Genomic DNA, 19,461 nt, shown 5'->3' with positions numbered 1-19,461 from the left:
CTATCTACCACACCTCTGACTTTGGTGTCATCAGCAAATTTACTAATCCACCCAACTATACCCTCATCCAGATCATTTATAAAAATTACAAACAGCAGTGGCCCCAAAACAGATCCCTGAGGCACACCACTCGTAACTGAACTCCATGTCGAATACTTACCATCAACCACCACCCTCTGTCTCCTATCCGCCAGCCAATTCCTGATCCAATTAACTAAATCACCCTCAATCCCATACATCTGCAATTTCTGCAGAAGCCTTCCATGGTGAACCTTATCAAACGCCTTACTAAAGTCTATATATACCACGTCAACTGCCTTACTCCCATCCACCTCTTTGGTCACTTTCTCAAAAAACTCAATAAGGTTAGTAAGAACATGCTAAGTTTCTCTGCTTGTGTATGTGTGATATTTGTGAATTGCTTCAAGCTTTGAGGTTTTCTGTCTGTGATTTAAATCAAAGTTTTTTTTAAAAGCGTAATTAATAAAACTTTTTTTTCACGTTATATTTACTGACCAGAGACATGATTCCAGGATAGTTTACTAAACCTGCAGGAATTTTAATCCAGATACAATTCATACATGAGAATGATGGTTTTAATTTGTCTTGGTTATTTAAAATTTGGGAGATGTGAAATGATTCTGACCAATCCTGTGTTGGATTGACCTTGGGTTAAATTTCCTGTCAGGTCCAAAGATTTATTCCTGATGCAATTGACACAATGGAAAGGAAAATTCTAGGATTGGATACTGAAAGAAAAAGTTTCAAATGTGAGATTATTAAATAGAAATGATTCCCAGACTTTGTGGTAATTAGTTTAAAACAAAGGAAGGGTGCTGATGTCCATTTGAGAACTTTGAATCCACCCCTTTTCAAACTAAGGGAGTCTGTGTACCAAAGAAAGCCCAAGGATGGTAGATAAGGGGGTCTGGAAAACACAATGATGGGGGCACCTATCTGTTCGTGAGATGATCACAAAGCCCATGATGCCCAGATACTAATTTCATTGCACCTATGTGTAATGTATGTCATCTATAACCATCCTGATTGGATTGTGTCCAGCTGGGATGGGCTGAGTAACTGGACAAGAGTTGATGATTTTCTTTGGGTGGAGTTGCACACGGTCAGCTCCTGTAGCTTCTCCCCACTGGCATAACTCAATAAACTGTTTATCGATTGAATCAGGTTTAAGTGTTGAATGATTCTTCTGAGTTCATTCCCTCCAACACACTGGGTACATTACCACTTCATCCTTGGGAGTGGCCTGATAGGCCGTAGTCCAGACTACAGGTGGACTTTGGGGGACCTTTCATGAATCATGTGTTTGGTGGTTATAGATGCAAATTCCAAATGGTTGGAAGCACAGATTATGAGTAATATTCCAGCTCCTGTGACAATAGAGAAGCTGTCAAATTTTCACAAGCCCTGGGTTAGCAGATCCGCTTGTTTCAGATAACGACACACTGTTTACAAGTGAGGTGTTTCAGGAATTCATGTAAAGGAATGGTATACGCCATGTGTGTACTGCACCGTTTCATCTGGCTACAAATGGTCCAGCAGAAAGAGCTGTTCACACTCTGAAGGAGGGATTGAAAAGAATGGCAGGCGATACTTTAAGAACAAAGCTCCCAAGATTTTTGTTGCAGTTTCGTATCACACCACAATCCACAACCGGACTCTCTTCTGTGGAATTTTTAAGTAGAGGGCTGAAGTCTCATCTGGATCTGCTTCATCCAGATCTCAGAGCAAAAGTGAGCAGGAGACAAGAAAAGCAGGAGAGACATGACTGCCGCACCAAAGAGAGGCAGTTCAAACCAGGTGATCAGGTTTATATCAGGAACTTTGGGAGTAACGAAAGGTGGTTATTGGGAATAATTTTAAACCAAAGTGGTTCAGTATCTTGAGTGGTGAGACTGTAAAACGGACGAGTTATTTGTAGACACCAAGACCATATTCACTTGTGGTGTGACCCCGAGTCAGGAACATTTTCAGGGTCAGCAACCATTACTGAGAACACGGCAGAGGGTCATGCTGCTGTGGATGTTCACCAGGAAATGGTTCCAGCTTTGCCAGTTGACTCTGCTGTGGGAGTGGAAGAGGAACATTCATGTCCAGATTCTCAAATGACCTCTTCATCTCCCATTCCAGATCCATCATTACGAGATTTACCAGTGGTATTATACAGGTCGCAATGCAATCACAAAGCTCCTGACAGACTTCCATGTTGTTAAAGACATTACTTTTGTTGTAATTCTGTCCTGATGGGGGATTGAAATTTAAGAGAAGGAGAAGTGTTACAGAGTGTTCTTCTCAACCTCTCTCCCTTCTGAGCACGTGTGGCCTTTGGGCAGGGTTTCAGTCTGCAACTCCAGGCTGGTTTTAACGCTCCTGTTTCCTTTTGTTTACCACTGTTTTTAAACTTTGTCATTTATTTATATAAAGAACATCCTGCTTCAAACAATGCATTCGACTACCTTATTTGTGGACTGAAGTTCCCACAATTGTAAAGCAGCCAGATTAGTTAAATAGACAGCTTAAATTGTAAGACAATTAAAGAATAAATGATTCATAAATACAGATGTTAGAAAGGCTAGAATGTAGATTTGAACACAAAAGTTTTTAACATTTAGAATTATAAACATAATAAGAATGGTTAAAATGCTGTTGGAATTATAAGATATTGTCTTATATGTTATAGGAAAAACATAACAAGACTTGTTAGGGTGGCCCGGTGGCATACTGCTTAGCACTGCTGCCTCAGCACCAGGGACCTGGCTTTGATTCCCAGCTTGGGTGAATCTGTGAACTTTGCACGTTGTTGCTGTGTCTGCCTGGTTTTCTTCCAGATGCTCTGGTTTCCTCCCACAGTCCGAAAGATGTGCTGGTTAGGCGCATTGACCATGCTAAATTCTCCATCAGTGTACCTGAACAGATACCAGAGTGCGGTGACTAGGGGATTTTCCCAGGAACTTCATTTATTAGTGTCACAAGTTGGCTTACATTAATATTGCAATGAAGTTACTCTGAAAATCCCGGAGGCGCCATACTCAGGTGCCTGTTCGGGTACACTGAGGGAGAATTTAGCATGGCCAATGCATCTAACCAGCACGTCTTTTGGATGTAGGAGGAACTCGGAGCACGTGAAGGAAACCCACACAGACACAGGGAGAATGTGTAAAATCTGCAGACTGTGACCCAACCGGGAGTCGAACCCAGGTCCCTGGCACTATGAGACAGCAGTGCAAACCACTGTGCCCTACAGGGAGGTGTTGGGAGCTGTTGATTTTACAAGTTATCCATGTTTTCAGAGCCATAATTCATGTCCTGGTCTGAAAAGGATAGCGAGAAGTCTGTTCATAAGATCGTGGAGCAGAATTAGGCCATTTGGCCCATCAAGTCTGCTCTGTCATTCGATCCTGGCTGATGTGCTCCTCATCCCCATGTTCCTGCCTTCTCCCCATAACATTTCATAAGTTCGTATGTTCAATTGTTAAAGCTAAGCTTTCTCCTTTTACTGTTAATTGATACTTTCCTTTTTTATCTTTGACTTGTTACATTTTTAATGGTTAATAAACTTACTGAATTCACCATTTAAAGTATTCTTTCTAGCCATATGGTTAAGTCACTGGAACCTGGTGTGATTTACAGTTATGGAGTTATTGTAAACAAGAGAACCCCATAAATCTTTGTTCAAATAAATCAACATTCTCACAAATGGAATGCTATCCTTTATTACGAGAGAAATTGAACATTGAAGTAAAGATATTATGCTTCAGTTGTACAGGGCATTGCTGAGACTGCATCTTGAACACTGGGTGCAATTTTTGTCTCTTATTAAACAAAGGATCATAGAATCCCTGCAGTACACCCAGAGGCCATTCTGCCCATCGAGTCTGTACCCAACACCATCCACCCAGGTCTTCTTCCCATAATCCCACACATTTATCCTGCTAATCCCCCTAACACAAATTTAGCATAGCCAATCAACCTAACCCACATCTCTTTGGACTCTGGGAGGAAACCGGAGCACCTGGATGAAACCCACACAGACATGGGGAGAATGTGCAAACTCCACACAGACAGTGACCTGGGCTGGAATTGAACCTGGATCCCTGGTGTTGTGATGCAGCAGTGCACTGTGCTGTCCCATTTTATAAACACCATGGAAGCAGTTCAGAGGAGGTTTACTAGATTGATTCCCAATCTTGTAGTGCAAAATATTAACTCTGTTTCTCTCTCCACAGATGCGGCTAGACCTGCTGCGTTTTTCCAGTTCTTTCTGTATTTATTTCAGATCTATCTGTAGTGATAGGAAAAACATTATTTACTATCCAGGATAAAATAAATGTCCTTCATCAGCTTTTGTGGGTCATTTCAGTGGAAACGTGCTCTCCCAGGCTCAAAGAGCATCAGCCCACTGGAAGCAAAGTCATGAGACCAGCCAGTCCAGCAGAAAGAAACCCTCTGACCCTCCCATTTCACCAACTGTAAGAATTGACATGGTTAAGTCCTGGATGTGATGAACAGCAAAATAACAGCAGAATCCAACACCAGTTATCACTTGTGAACTTGCTGGTGTCTCCGCATACTGGATGACTGAGTGAATCCCTTCCCACACACACAGCAGATGAATGGTCTCTCCCCAGTGTGAACTCGCTGGTGTTGCTGCAGATTGGATGAGGTTTTGAACGTCTTTGTGCAGTGAGAGCAGCTGAACAGTCTCTCCTCAGTGTGACTGCGCTGATGGATCATCAGATCCCGAGAACGTTTGAAACCACGCCCACAATCAGAGCATTTAAAAGGTCTCTCCTGGGTGTGAGTGAGATTGTGGCTCAGCAGGCTGGATGAATGAGTGAATCCTTTCCCACACACAGAGCAGGTGAATGGTCTCTCTCTGGTGTGAATTCTCTGGTGCTCCCGCAGGTGGGATGACGTCCTAAATCTCTTTGTGCAGTGAGAGCAGCTGAACGGTCTCTCCCCAGTGTGAATGCGCTGATGAATCATCAGTTCCCGAGAGCTTTTGAAACCACTCTCACAGTCAGAGCATTTAAAGGGTCTCTCATTGCTGTGAGTGACTTTGTGTTTTGACAGGTTGGATAACTGCGTAAATCCTTTCCCACACTCTGAGCAGGTGAATGGTCTCTCTCCAGTGTGAATGCGCTGGTGTCTCTGCAGACTGGGTAAATTAGCGAATCCGTCCCCACACTCAAAGCAGATGAACGCTCTTTCTCCAGTGTGAACCAGTCGATGTCGCTGCAGATGAGATAACCGAGTGAACCCCTTCCCACACACAGAGCAGGTGTACGGCTTCTCTCCAGTGTGAATACGTTGATGAGTTTGCAGCTCAGAGGGGCTTTTGCAGCCCTTCCCACAGTCCCCACATTTCCACGGTTTCTCCATGTTGGAGGTGTCCTTTTGTTGCTCCAGGTTTGACTATCAGTTGAAGTCTCACACAGAACAAGATTATGATGCCCTGCTGTGATGGTGCAACAGTTTTTAATGGCTGTGTAACTGGGAAGCTCTTTCCACAGTCAATGCATGGGAGTGTGGGGGAAGGGGCGCTTGTCTGTGGGTGTGTGTGGGGAGGGGGGGAGTGTGTGTGTATGTGTTTGTGTGGGGGTGTGTGTGGGGTGTGTGTGTATGTATGTGGGGGGGATTGTGTGTGTGGGGGGGAGTCTGTGTGTATGTGGGGGACTGTGTGTGGGTGAATGTATGTGTGAGTGTGTGTGTGTCTGGGAGAGTGTGCGCGTGTGTGTGGAGGAGTGTGTGTGTAAGTGTGGGAGCGTGCAAATGTGGGAGCGTGCGAGTGTGGGAGCGTGAGTGTGTGGGAGCGTGAGTGTGTGGGAGTGTGTATGTGTGTGTGTGCTGTACCAGTCACACTGATGTTTCAAGAGTGCAAAAGCAGACAGACCATTGAAACATTTCTCTTTCTGGATTCAAAGGCCAATAGCATTCAGATCCTGATGAATTGAGTAACTCTGTCAGATGTTGACATGATGTTTGATTTGAGATTTCTGTCTGTAAATTCCTCACCTTCTGATATCCTGTGAAAGGAATTTACAAAATTCATCACTTTCAATATAGGACTGAAATTCAGAACAGACAATTCTAGTTTCTATGGAACATTCTTTCCTCTCTCATTCCCCAAAAGCTGTAAATCTCCATCCCACACACTCTCCCTCCATTCTCACTCTGCTGTATCTAATATTCACCCTCCCAATTCTCCTGAAGGTGCTGATCGAGGCTGACTGACAGATCCACTCTCACTGCTGCCTGTCTTGGCCTGGACACAGAGAGCTGAAAATGTTCAAGCCCACAGGCACGTTTCACTTTGGACATGAATGAACAGCCTGATGATGTGTGTAATACACTGTATTACCTGGTCACAAATACATGAAGAATCTGAGGATGATTTTTATTTAGTCAGCGAGTGTGACCTGGAAGTTCAAAATTGAAGCCCAAAATAAAAATGGAAAGCGGGAGAAAAGAAAGTGTTTTACTCACAGATGGTGAAGACAGGAGGAGGTTTGAGTCTGAAGCTCAATCTTCATTCAGAGGGAGAGCAGCAGCAACTTTACTGGGCAGGAATGAGCACATTGTCCAACTCCGTATTCAGACAATGAGGGAGCTCTGATTGGCTGGAGGACCAGAGTCCTTCCGGTCCTCCAACTCTTTTCATTGGTCAATCCCATCGCATGCGGGTCAGTGGGCGGACACTCCCCTGCACATGCGCAGTTTCCCTTGGACATGCGCCGTCCTGGGCCGGGGGAGACGGGGAGATCACCGAGCGGCTTCTCGCTCTGGGCGGAGCCGCCAGCCGCTTGTCTGGAAACCTTGGCTCGAGGAGGGGGAGGGGAACAATGGGTGGGGGCGGGGCTCCCAGGTCCGCGAGCCCGGGCCTGCGACTGGAACCCGGAGACGTCATAGCGGAGCAGTGATTCCTATTGGCAGGGTTCCATTGTGATGTCACAATGCGGAAGTCCGCGAATGAGTTTTAGAGTGAAACTTCCTCCTCTGGGCAACATCTGGGAGGAAATCAATGTTTCCCCCTTTCCATTTCTATTCTCATTCTGGGGGAAATTGGGGACTTGTAGCATCTGAAAAAACAGGAACTGAATCCAGGGAGAGTGCAGCCTCTGGAAAGTTTACAGACGAACATCGGAATTAGGAGCAGGACGAGATCCAGGTATCTATTTCAAAGACACTGACATCACTGAGCTCAGTTTGACACATTTATTCGTTTGGTTAATAGGATGGCCTCTTACCTAATGTTCACAATTAAAGCGGGAGTTTCCCAGGAGAGGGCTGATATTCACGTGAACAGTAAATTCGAATGGGATAGAGAAATATTTAACGTAGTTGTATGGTGTTTCCTATGTTGTTTATGATTCTCTACTCCTTGTCTTGAAATATATAGCAGTATATCAACGTTATGTATTTCCAGCCACGGAGACATTACAACATGGGAAGAATCCATTCGGCAACTCAAATCCATGCCAACCCCCTGTGGAACAATTCAGTCAGCATTCCCCGTCCATTATCCATATTCTCCTGAGTTTCACATCATGATGTAATGGATGAGAGTTCCAGATGAGCTGAGACTGGGGTGGAGACAAGCAATGATACTGAGCTGGAAATAGGTAGTCTTGATGATGATGCGGATATGTGGTTGGAAGCTCGTCTTGGGGTGAAATATTTCACCATGGTTGTGAATAGCCAGGTTCAGGTTCAGACAGTTGCCAAGAAGATAGAGTTGGTGGTGAGGGGGTGGAGTTTGTGGTGGGGATTGAAGACAATGGGTTCAGTCTTCCCAGTATTTGAGATAAATTTCTGTTCTTTTAGCACTGAATGTCAGACAAAACAGGGTGGTGTGTAAGTTGGAGGGAAACTCAGAGCTGATGATGTTCACATCCACCTGCTACCTTGGTCCTTCCTGGTGGGAGATTCTGTCAAAAGTTCTTGCAAAATTGTAGATGTATAAAATCCCTCTCCTTCACCCTGGCCTCTCCTACTTCTATCTCCTCCCACAGTGCCCAGAGTCTTGTGTAGAATCAGACTGGGTGGTGTCGTGGTTCCCCAAGACGACAACTTATTTAACCCGATTAAAACAGAGAGTCTGAGTTGTAATCTTCCAAGCAATAGACTTTATTTCTCAGTACAAGAGAAATACAGCCGGGAGGTCCGGAACACTCCACAGAGCCCTCGGCTTACAGTCTTTTTATGCACATTTCAGCTCCATATCTCAAGATTCTTATCTCGCTTTTACAATGTGACCTCGTTTAGCCACCATTGTTTCTGTACTGACCCCTTATTTACCTTGCATGAGATTGGTCACCCATTGTTACATCTCTTTTCCTCTCGAAACCATGGTAGTTACATCCTTTGCCCTTATCTTTACGACTCTGCTTGTACAACAATAGTGGTTTAGCTGACTTAGGCCGAATGTGAAGAAAAACATGCTCACTTTATTCTTTCTTGCTTGTTACAATCATATATTAAGCTGGACAGCTGTATAGTACCCATTGTCTCCCCAAGTGACTGCTGTTTACTTTCATTCGGGTCGCATGCACTGATTTCATCAGCTATACTTGATTATGTGAAGTAACCTACTAGTCCCATCCTATCACCCATCCTAAATCTATTTCAGGAAGACACTCTAATACTATCCGTGATTCCATATTTCATACCCAGTTTAGGTACAATTGTTCAGTACAAATTCTCTAAGTACTAACATGCTTACATACTGAGTACAAATTTCCTTACAGTGGCAGGTTTCCTTCCCTATAGTTCATCAATGAATCAGTTTGGTTTTTATGGCAATTTGTCATCAGTTTGTCATAGAATCCCTACAGTACAGATATAGGCCATTTGGGTCATTGAGTCTGTACCAACCACAATCCCACCCAGACCCTATTCCCAGAACCCCATGCATTTATCCTGCTAAGCCCCCTGAGACCAAGGGGCAATTTACTATGGCCATTCCACCTAACCAGCACATCCTTGGACTGTGGGAAGAAACCGGAGCATCCTGAGGAAGCCCATGCAGACACAGGGAGAACGTGCAAACTCCACAGAACAGTGACCCCAGGCCAGAATTGAACCTGGGACCCTGGGACCATTGCCTTCACTGCCACCAGATCTATGGGCACCCAGTTCCAGATCATGACCACTTGCTGCACCCACCATATCACCAACCAGGTAATGAGTGCCGCATAATGCACACATTTGAACAGGAAGTGATATGCATGGATTCATTAACCAACATGAATTGGCACCTTTAGGAGAATTGGGAGGCTGTTTATTGGGTTACAGCAGGGTAAGAATAGTGAGGAAAAGTGAAGCATTTTCTATAAAAACTAGACTGGTCTTTTCTGAATTTCTAAGTTGCACTGACAGTGATGAATTTTGGAAATTTGTGTTACAGGATATCAGAAGAGGATTTCCAGACAGAAATCTCAAAATAAATACTCGTGGTGATCTGACAGATTAACTCCATTCATCGGAACTTGGACAACATCAGCCTTTGGAATCTACAAGGAGAAATATTTATCTGTTCTGCCTGCTTCAAGAGATTTCAACCATAAGTGTGATTGGAAAAGCATGGAGTCACACAGATCTGAGTGAGAGTGTTCCAGTGAACTGACTGTGGAAAAAAACTCCAACACAGCTTGAAAAGACATCACCAGTCACATTTTGGGGTGAGACCGTTCAGGTGTTTTGTTGTGGATGAGGCTTCAGCTGACTGTCAAACTGCGAGAGACACATGGACACCGGCACCATGGAGAAGCCATGGAAATGTGGAGACTGTGGTAAAGGATTCCATTTTCCACACCAACTGGAAACTCATCGATGTAATCACACTGGGGAGAGGCCATTCATTTGCTTGGAGTGTGGGAAGGGATTTGCTCATTCATCCTCCCTGCAGACACACAAACGAGTTCACACAGGGGACTGGCCATTCACCTGCCCCGAGTGTGGGAAAGGATTCAAAAGTTCATCCCACCTGCAGAAACACAATCGGGTTCACAGCGGGGAGAAGCCATTCACCTGCTCCGATTGTGGGAAGGGATTCAGTGAATCATCCAACTTGCTGATGCACCAGCGAGTTCACACTGGGGAGAAATGGTTCACGTGCTCGGAGTGTGGGAAGGGATTCACTCAGTTATCCCACCTGCAGACACATGAGCGAGTTCACACCGGGGAGAGGCCATTCCTCTGCTCTGACTGTGGGAAGGGATTCAGTAATTCATCCAACCTGCAGAGGCACCAGCGAATTCACACCAGGGAGAGACTGTTCAGCTGCTCCGAGTGTGGGAAGGGATTCACTGATTCATCCTATCTGCTGATACATCAGCGCGTTCACACTGGGGAGAGGCCGTTCATCTGCTCTGAGTGTGGGAAGCGTTTCCCTTATGCATCAAATCTGCAAAAACACCGCCGATTGCACACTGGGGAGAGACCATTCACCTGCTCCGACTGTGGGAAAACATTCACTCAGTCATCCCACCTGCAGACACACCAGCGAGTTCACACCGGGGAGAGACCATTCACCTGCTCTCAGTGTGGGAAAGGATTCAGTAATTCATCCAACCTGCGGACACACCAGCAAGTTCACACTGGGGAGAGACCATTTACCTGCTCTGACTGTGGGAAAGGATTCACTAAATCATCACAACTGCTGAGACATCAGCGAATTCACAAGTGATGACAGGGGTTGGATTCTGCTGTTATTGCTGCTGTTAATCACATCCGGGACTGAACCCTGTTCATTCTGACAGTGGGTGAAGTGAGAGGGTTGGAGGGTTTCTTTCTGCTGGACCGGCCAGTCTCACGACTTTGCTTCCAGTGGGCTGATGTTCTTTAAATCTAGGAGAGCACATTTCCACTGAAATGATCCATAAAAGCTGATGAAGGACATTTATTCTATCCTGGATAGTAAATAGAGGTTTTTCCACCACGACAGGTAGATGTACAATAAGTACATTTGTCTCTGTTCCATTGAGTCTACAGCACGGGGCCAGGTCAGTCAGCTCAATTGGTCTATGTCAGTATTTATGCTCCACATGAGCCTCCACCCACCCCTCTTCATCTCCCCCCATCAGCATATCCTTCTATTCCTTTCTCCCTCATGTACGTATCTCACTTCCCCTTCAATGTATTCACGCTGTTCACCTCAACCGCTCACTGTGGTAGTGAGTTCCACATTCTCACCACTCGCTAGGTAAAGAGGTTTCCCATTAAATCCCTGTTGGATTATTGAACCCCTTCATAATCTTAGAGACTTCCACCAGGTCACCCTTCAGTCTTCTCGGGGTCCTTGTGCATGAGTCGCAAAAACCCAGCCTGCAGGTGGTCAGGAAGGCGAATGGGATGCTGGCCTTCATAGCGGGGGGGATTGAATATAAAAGTAGGGAGGTCTTGCTGCAGCTGTATAGGGCATTGGTGAGGCCGCAGCTGGAGTACTGTGTGCCGTTTTGGGCGCCGCACTTACGCAAGGATATTTTGGCCTTGGAGGGAGTGCAGAGGAGGTTTACTAGACTGATACCGGAGTTGAGGGGGTTGAGCTATGAGGAGAGGCTGAATAAACTAGGCTTGTACTTGTTAAAGTTTAGAAGAATGAGGGGAGATCTCATTGAGACGTATAAGATGATGAATGGGATGGATAGGATAGAGGTGGAGAGACTCTTCCCGCTCAGAAAGGACAGTAGGACTAGGGGGCACAGCCTTAAGATAAAAGGGGGGCGGTTTAGAACGGAGTTGAGGAGGAACTTCTTCACTCAAAGGGTGGTGAATCTGTGGAATTCTCTGCCCATGAAGTGGTGGAGGCTGCCTCGCTAAATATTTTTAAGATGCGGGTTGATGGGTTTTTGATAAGCGAGGGGATTAAGGGTTATGGGGAGAGGGTGGGAATGTGGAACTGAGCCACGACAGATCAGCCATGATCTTATTGAATGGCGGGGCAGGCTCGAAGGGCTAGATGGCCTACTCCTGCTCCTATTTCTTATGTTCCCGATCGGCCCTGACTTTCTATTTCATTGGTAGTCTCTTGGCTTTGAGGATGAATTGCCTGATCTGATTGTTAAATCCACCCATCTCCCTTGATTCCATAATCCTTAATACTCTCATCTCACAACCTTCTCACAATCTCAGTTTTTAAATTTTCTGTTGACTGAATCTGATCAGAATTCCAGATTTCTATTTTCCGTGAAGTGATTCCTGATATTGCTCCTGAACACCCCAGTCTCAGTTAAACAAATAAACATTGCTGATTTGTATATTTAAATGGTGACATTTTTAAAAAAAGCACAGTAGTTAGCACTGCTGGCTCATAGCAACAGGGACCCAGTTCAATTCTGGCCTTGGCTCTGTGTGGAGCTTGTACATTCTCCCCGTGTCTGTGTGGGTTTCCTCTGGGTGCTTCGGCTTCCACTCACCGTCTGAAAGATGTGCTGTTCGGTGCATTGACCCAAACAGATGCTGGAGTGTGGCGACTCAGGGAATTTCACAGTAACTTCATTGCCGTGTTAATGTAAGCCTTATTTGTGATTAATAAATAAATTTTAACTTCAAAAACAAAAAAAAAAGCAGTGGTTAGCACTGCTGCCTGACAGCGCCAGGGACCTGGGTTCGATTCCCGGCTTGGGTCACTATCTGTGTGGAGTTTGCACATTCTCCCCATATCTGCGTGAGTTTCCTCCGGGTGCTCCGGTTTCCTCCCCAGTCCAAAGATCTGCAGGCTAGGTGGACTGGCCATGCTAAATTGACCTTAGTACCCTCAGGGGGATTAACAGGGTAAATAGGTGAGATTACAGGGATAGGGCCTGAATGGGATTGTTGTTCAGTGCAGGCTCAATGGGCCAAATGGCCTGCTTCTGCACTGTAGGAATTCGATAATAATTGAGGTTAAAGACTGGAGAAGCTGGAAATGGGAAGTAAAAACAGTAAGTTGTGGAAACGGGAATTAAAAACAGAAAGTTGTGGAAATGGGAAGTAAAAACAGTAAGTTGTGTGGAAATGGGAAGTAAAAACAGAAAGTTGTGTGGAAATGGGAAGTAAAAACAGTAAATTGTGGAAATGGGAAGTAAAAACAGAAAGTTGTGGAAATGGGAAGTAAAAACAGAAAGTTGTGGAAATGAGAAGTAAAAACAGAAAGTTGTGGAAATGGGAAGTAAAAACAGAAAGTTGTGGAAATGGGAAGTAAAAACAGAAAGTTGTGGAAATGGGAAGCAAAAACAGTAAGTTGTGGAAATGGGAAGTAAAAACAGTAAGTTGTGGAAATGGGAAGTAAAAACAGTAAGTTGTGGAAATGGGAAGTAAAAACAGTAAGTTGTGGAAATGGGAAGTAAAAACAGTAAGTTGTGGAAATGGGAAGTAAAAACAGAAAGTTGTGGAAATGGGAAGTAAAAACAGTAAGTTGTGGAAATGGGAAGTAAAAACAGTAAGTTGTGGAAATGGGAAGTAAAAACAGAAAGTTGTGGAAATGGGAAGTAAAAACAGTAAGTTGTGGAAATGGGAAGTAAAAACAGTAAGTTGTGGAAATGGGAAGCAAAAACAGTAAGTTGTGGAAATGGGAAGTAAAAACAGTAAGTTGTGGAAATGGGAAGTAAAAACAGAAAGTTGTGGAAATGGGAAGTAAAAACAGAAAGTTGTGGAAATGGGAAGTAAAAACAGTAAGTTGTGGAAATGGGAAGTAAAAACAGAAAGTTGTGGAAATGGGAAGTAAAAACAGTAAGTTGTGGAAATGGGAAGTAAAAACAGTAAGTTGTGGAAATGGGAAGTAAAAACAGAAAGTTGTGGAAATGGGAAGTAAAAACAGAAAGTTGTGGAAATGAGAAGTAAAAACAGAAAGTTGTGGAAATGGGAAGTAAAAACAGAAAGTTGTGGAAATGGGAAGTAAAAACAGAAAGTTGTGGAAATGGGAAGTAAAAACAGAAAGTTGTGGAAATGGGAAGTAAAAACAGAAAGTTGTGGAAATGGGAAGTAAAAACAGTAAGTTGTGGAAATGGGAAGTAAAAACAGTAAGTTGTGGAAATGGGAAGTAAAAACAGAAAGTTGTGGAAATGGGAAGTAAAAACAGTAAGTTGTGGAAATGGGAAGTAAAAACAGTAAGTTGTGGAAATGGGAAGTAAAAACAGAAAGTTGTGGAAATGGGAAGTAAAAACAGTAAGTTGTGGAAATGGGAAGTAAAAACAGTAAGTTGTGGAAATGGGAAGCAAAAACAGTAAGTTGTGGAAATGGGAAGTAAAAACAGTAAGTTGTGGAAATGGGAAGTATAAACAGTAAGTTGTGGAAATGGGAAGTATAAACAAAGTTGTGGAAATGGGAAGTAAAAACAGTAAGTTGTGGAAATGGGAAGTATAAACAGTAAGTTGTGGAAATGGGAAGTATAAACAGAAAGTTGTGGAAATGGGAAGTAAAAACAGTAAGTTGTGGAAATGGGAAGTATAAACAGTAAGTTGTGGAAATGGGAAGTATAAACAGAAAGTTGTGGAAATGGGAAGTAAAAACAGTAAGTTGTGGAAATGGGAAGTAAAAACAGTAAGTTGTGGAAATGGGAAGTATAAACAGTAAGTTGTGGAAATGGGAAGTAAAAACAGAAAGTTGTGGAAATGGGAAGTATAAACAGTAAGTTGTGGAAATGGGAAGTAAAAACAGAAAGTTGTGGAAATGGGAAATATAAACAGAAAGTTGTGGAAATGGGAAGTATAAACAGAAAGTTGTGGAAATGGGAAGTAAAAACAGTAAGTTGTGGAAATGGGAAGTAAAAACAGAAAGTTGTGGAAATGGGAAGTAAAAACAGAAAGTTGTGGAAATGGGAAGTAAAAACAGTAAGTTGTGGAAATGGGAAGTATAAACAGTAAGTTGTGGAAATGGGAAGTATAAACAGTAAGTTGTGGAAATGGGAAGTATAAACAGAAAGTTGTGGAAATGGGAAGTATAAACAGTAAGTTGTGGAAATGGGAAGTAAAAACAGAAAGTTGTGGAAATGGGAAGTAAAAACAGTAAGTTGTGGAAATGGGAAGTAAAAACAGTAAGTTGTGGAAATCCTCAGCAGGTTTTGGCAGCTTCTGTGAAGAGAAACAGAGTTAACATTTACAATGCCAGGGGATTGTTGTTGATGAGCTGAGTATTTGCAGCATTGTGCTGAGCTTTGAGAAACATTCTGAATGTGAATTTCTAGTTCTTACACAGATCTGGATGTCAATCTGATTTCACACCTTCCTCTGAACACTTTCCAAACTCACCTCCAGCTCATTGTCCATTCCTTCACTAAACACCCGGATGGACAATCACCACCACAACATGGCGGCGCCCGCCGGTTGCCCGGGTAACCGGGCCCAGGCAACGGGGAGGAAGCCCGCCCACTCACCCCCTCCCTTACCAAGATGGCCGTCCCCGCGCTCCGCTCCCTGAACAAAAGACACGCCTTCCCCTCCCAAGATGGCGGCGGTGACCTGGGTTCAATCCAAGTCCCGGATGATCCTCTTCCTATTGGCCCGGATCTGCCCGTCAATCACTCCCCGGCCCATTGTGAGCTGGAGCATGCGCAGTGTGACTGTGAAGCTGGACTCAGGCGGGTGAGTGGAGGAGGTTCCAAACCCCCCAATAAGACCCATTGGGTTTACTGTCAGTCTGCAGACAGGAGCTGGAGAACTGAACCCAGACAGAGGACAGGGAGGGAAGGAAAGAAATGGTGAGATGGGTTTGGATTTCAGACCAAGGAGGAGGGAGAGTGTGTGGGACAGGGATTTACAGATTTAGAACAAAGAACAATGCAGTGCAGGAACAGGCCCTTTGGCCCACCAAGCCTGTGCTGATTCCTAATTTAGATCCACTACTTATTGTCCTTCCGTGGTTCCTATCCCTCTGTTCACCTCCTGTTCACATGTCTATCAAGACACGCCTTGAATGTTGCTAAAGTGCCTGCTTCCATCACCTCCATTGGCAGTACGTTCCAGGCACCCATAACCCTCTGTGTGAAAAACTTTCCCCATCTCATCTTGAACCTGTGCCCTCTCATAGTCGACCCTCCCGCCCTGGGAAAGAACCTCTGACTATCCATCCTATCTATGCATCTCATGATCTTGTAGACCTCTATCAGGTCACCCTCTCAAGCCTCTGTCTTTCCAGTGAAAACAATCCAGGTTTATCCAACCTCTTCTCGTACCTTAAACCCTCTAGACCGGGCAACGTCTGGTAAACCTTCTTTATACTCTCTCCAAAGCACCCACGTCCTTTTGGTCGTGAGGTGACCATAACTGCATGAAATACTCTAAATGTGGCCTAACTAAAGTTTTATGCAGCTGTAACACTTCTTGCCAACTTTTATACTTGATGTTCTGGCCAATGAAGGCAAGGAAGAGAGGAAAAAATGTTCCAGAGAAACTAAAATTGTTCAGAATTTTTATCCTGGACTGACTGATGACTTTTGTAAACTGTTTTACAGAATATTGGAAAGGAGGAATTACAGACAGAAACAGATATCACATTGAGATCTGACAGAGTCACTCGATTCATCAGGGTCTGAATATCATTGGCCTTTGAATGTGGAAGGAGAAATGTTTGTTCTGTCTGTGAGAAAAGATTTCAGACATCAATGTGACTGGAAAAGCACTGAGACACACAAATACCTGAGTGAGAGTATTTCTGTGAACTGACTACGGAAAGAGCTTTAACCAGATACACAGCCTGAAAGAACACCACACCATTCACCGCAAGGAGAAACCATTCACATGTTATGTGTGTGGATGAGGATTTAGCTGTGTGTCCAAACTGGAGAGACACAAGGACACCGGCACCATGGAGAAACCATGGAAATGTGGGGATTGTGGGAAGGGATTCAGTTACCCTTCTGAATTGGAAATGCATCGACGCGCTCACACTGGGGAGAGGCCGTTCACCTGCTCCACCTGTGGGAAGGGATTCACTCAGTCATCCAGCCTGCTGACACACCAGTATGTTCACACTGATCAGACACCTTTCAAATGTTCTGACTGTGAGAAGGCATTTAAAAGCAAAAAGTATCTGCTGAGGCACCAACACATTCACAGTGAGGAGAAGCCATTCACCTGCCCCTTGTGTGGGAAGGGATTCACTGCTACATCCAACCTGCAGAAACACCAACGAGTTCACACTGACAAGAGACCCTTTAAATGTCCAGACTGCAGGAAGTGCTTTAAAACCTCTGGTGAAGTGACGTGTCATCAACATGTTCACACTGATGAGAGACCATTCAGATGCTCTCACTGTGGGACTGGCTTCAGGCGATCATCTGAACTCACTGTACACCAGCGAATTCACACTGGAGAGAGACCATACAGCTGCTCTGTGTGTGGGAAGAACTTCATTCAGTCATACCACCTGCTGAAACACCAGCAAATTCATTCCGATATAAAACCTTTTAAATGTTTTGACTGTGAGCAGAGCTTTAAAAGCAGCAAAAATCTCGTGATGCACCAACGAGTTCACACTGGGGAGAGACCGTTCACCTGCTGTGTGTGTGGGAAGGGATTCACTCAGTCATACAACCTGTTGAAACATCAGCGGATTCACCCTGATATAAAACATTATAAATATTTTGATTATGAGCAGAACATTAAAAGTAGCAATGACCTAATGATACAGCAGCAAGTTCACACTGGAGAGAGACTGTTCACCTGTTCCGAGTGTGGGAATGTATTCACTGACTTACAGCAAATGCTCAGACACCAGCAATTTCATGAGTGTGTGCAGGGGTTGGATTCAACTGCTTTTACTGCTGTTAATCACATTGAGGACTGAATGTGTGGGTTAATCCTGAGGTGCGTAAGAAATGTGTCCCAGCCACTCTCTTCCATGGATCAGAGCTCCTTATCTGGGTAGAGAAAACAGGTCCACTCTGGGTTGTCACCCGGCAAGTTGCTGTGGAAGCTTTCTTCATAAGGAGAGAGGGAAGGACAGAGAGCCCTGTTCTGTTAATTTTCAAGGAATTTTTTTTACATCTTATGAAGATTATTAGATAGTGATTGTTTACAGGGCATGCTCTGAAATCAGATTGATATAGAACTGTGAGCTATTCCTGATCACAAGTGACTATTCCCAGTCTGAAAACGTCTCTGATCTGAAGTTTCCAAATGTTTTTGTGGCATTTGAGTTTTCAGATGAAAAGCGCTGACAATAACAAAACACAGAACATTACAGCGCAGAACAGGCCCTTTGGCCCACGATGTTGCGCCGACCAGTTAAAAAACAATGACCCACTAACCTAAACCAATCCCTTTTCGTCCATAAACCTATCCACGGATCTCTTAAACGCCCCCAAACTAGGCGCATTTACAACCGCAGCAGGCAGGGCATTCCAATCCCTCACCACCCTCTGGGTAAAGAACCAACCCCTGACATCCGTCCTATAACTACCCCCCCTTAATTTAAAGCCATGCCCCCTCGTGCTAGATTTCTCCATCAGAGGAAAAAGGCTATCACTGTCCACCCTATCTAAACCTCTAATCATCTTATATGTTTCAATAAGGTCCCCTCTTAGCCGCCTTCTTTCCAACGAAAACAACCCCAAATCCCTCAGTCTCTCCTCATAGGACCTTCCCTCCATACCAGGCAACATCCTGGTAAACCTCCTCTGCACCCTCTCCAAAGCCTCCACATCCTTCCTGTAATGTGGGGACCAGAACTGCACACAGTACTCCAAGTGCGGCCGCACCAGAGTTGTGTACAGTTGCAACATGACGCTGCGACTCCTAAATTCAATCTCCCTACCAATAAACGCCAAGACACCGTATGCCTTCTTAACAACCCTATCTACTTGATTCCCAACTTTCAGGGATCTATGTACATATACACCTAGATCCCTCTGTTCATCCACACTATTCAAAGTCCTCCCGTTAGCCCTATACTCAACACATCTGTTATTCCTACCAAAGTGAATTACCTCACACTTCTCCGCATTAAACTCCATCCGCCACCTCTCAGCCCAGCTCTGCAACCTGTCCAAGTCTTCCTGCAAACTATGACATCCTTCCTCACAATCTACCACACCTCTGACTTTGGTGTCATCAGCAAATTTACTAATCCACCCAACTATACCCTCATCCAGATCATTAATAAAAATTACAAACAGCAGTGGCCCCAAAACAGATCCCTGAGGCACACCACTCGTAACCGAACTCAGTTACTAACCGTAACAGTTAGTATTTATCCAGTAGCAGGTTAAAATGTACCAAGACCCTTCATAGACAGTAAGAAGCTGGATTGAAAAGGTAAGGAGGCAAATTTAGGAGGGATTTCCATCCTTTAGGACCTCAGCTGGTGAAAGTATAAGTGAAGTGAAGCCAGTTGGGGGAGCTGAAGAAGGTCAGGACATGTTATTTTGTTGTCTCCTGAGATGTGGGCATCACTGGAAAGGCCAGAACTTATTACCCATCCCTTATTGTCCTTCAACTGAGTGGCTTGCTCTGCCCTAGACTCAAC

General features: G+C 44.4%; 3 protein-coding genes across 3 annotated transcripts in view; 2 read left to right on the top strand and 1 right to left on the bottom strand.

The window, feature by feature from the left end:
* Positions 1-11,133, top strand: part of LOC145362465 (uncharacterized) — a 43,098-nt gene extending 31,965 nt beyond the window's left edge. The window contains exon 5 of the mRNA XM_080218478.1: positions 9,871-11,133. Coding sequence (XP_080074604.1) covers positions 9,871-10,705 — 835 coding nt within the window. The 3' untranslated portion in view covers positions 10,706-11,133. The remainder of the gene's footprint in view (positions 1-9,870) is intronic.
* On the bottom strand, positions 3,825-5,493 carry LOC145362523 (uncharacterized). The gene has a single exon (XM_080218543.1). The coding sequence runs from the start codon at positions 5,398-5,400 to the stop codon at positions 4,558-4,560; it is 843 nt and encodes a 280-aa protein (XP_080074669.1). The 5' UTR covers positions 5,401-5,493; the 3' UTR covers positions 3,825-4,557.
* A 5,649-nt stretch (positions 11,134-16,782) lies between the features above and the next one.
* Positions 16,783-18,116, top strand: LOC145362511 (uncharacterized). The gene has a single exon (XM_080218531.1). It carries the CDS (start codon positions 16,801-16,803, stop codon positions 17,779-17,781), a length of 981 nt encoding a protein of 326 aa, XP_080074657.1. The 5' UTR covers positions 16,783-16,800; the 3' UTR covers positions 17,782-18,116.
* Positions 18,117-19,461: the final 1,345 nt, after the last annotated feature.

The sequence above is a fragment of the Carcharhinus amblyrhynchos genome, unplaced genomic scaffold (assembly GCF_965287045.1).
Source record: "Carcharhinus amblyrhynchos unplaced genomic scaffold, sCarAmb.v2.hapA scaffold_38, whole genome shotgun sequence".
NCBI lineage: Eukaryota > Metazoa > Chordata > Chondrichthyes > Carcharhiniformes > Carcharhinidae > Carcharhinus > Carcharhinus amblyrhynchos.
The sequence above is the reverse complement of the archived record's forward strand: the minus strand, read 5'-3'. Positions and strand labels throughout refer to the sequence as shown.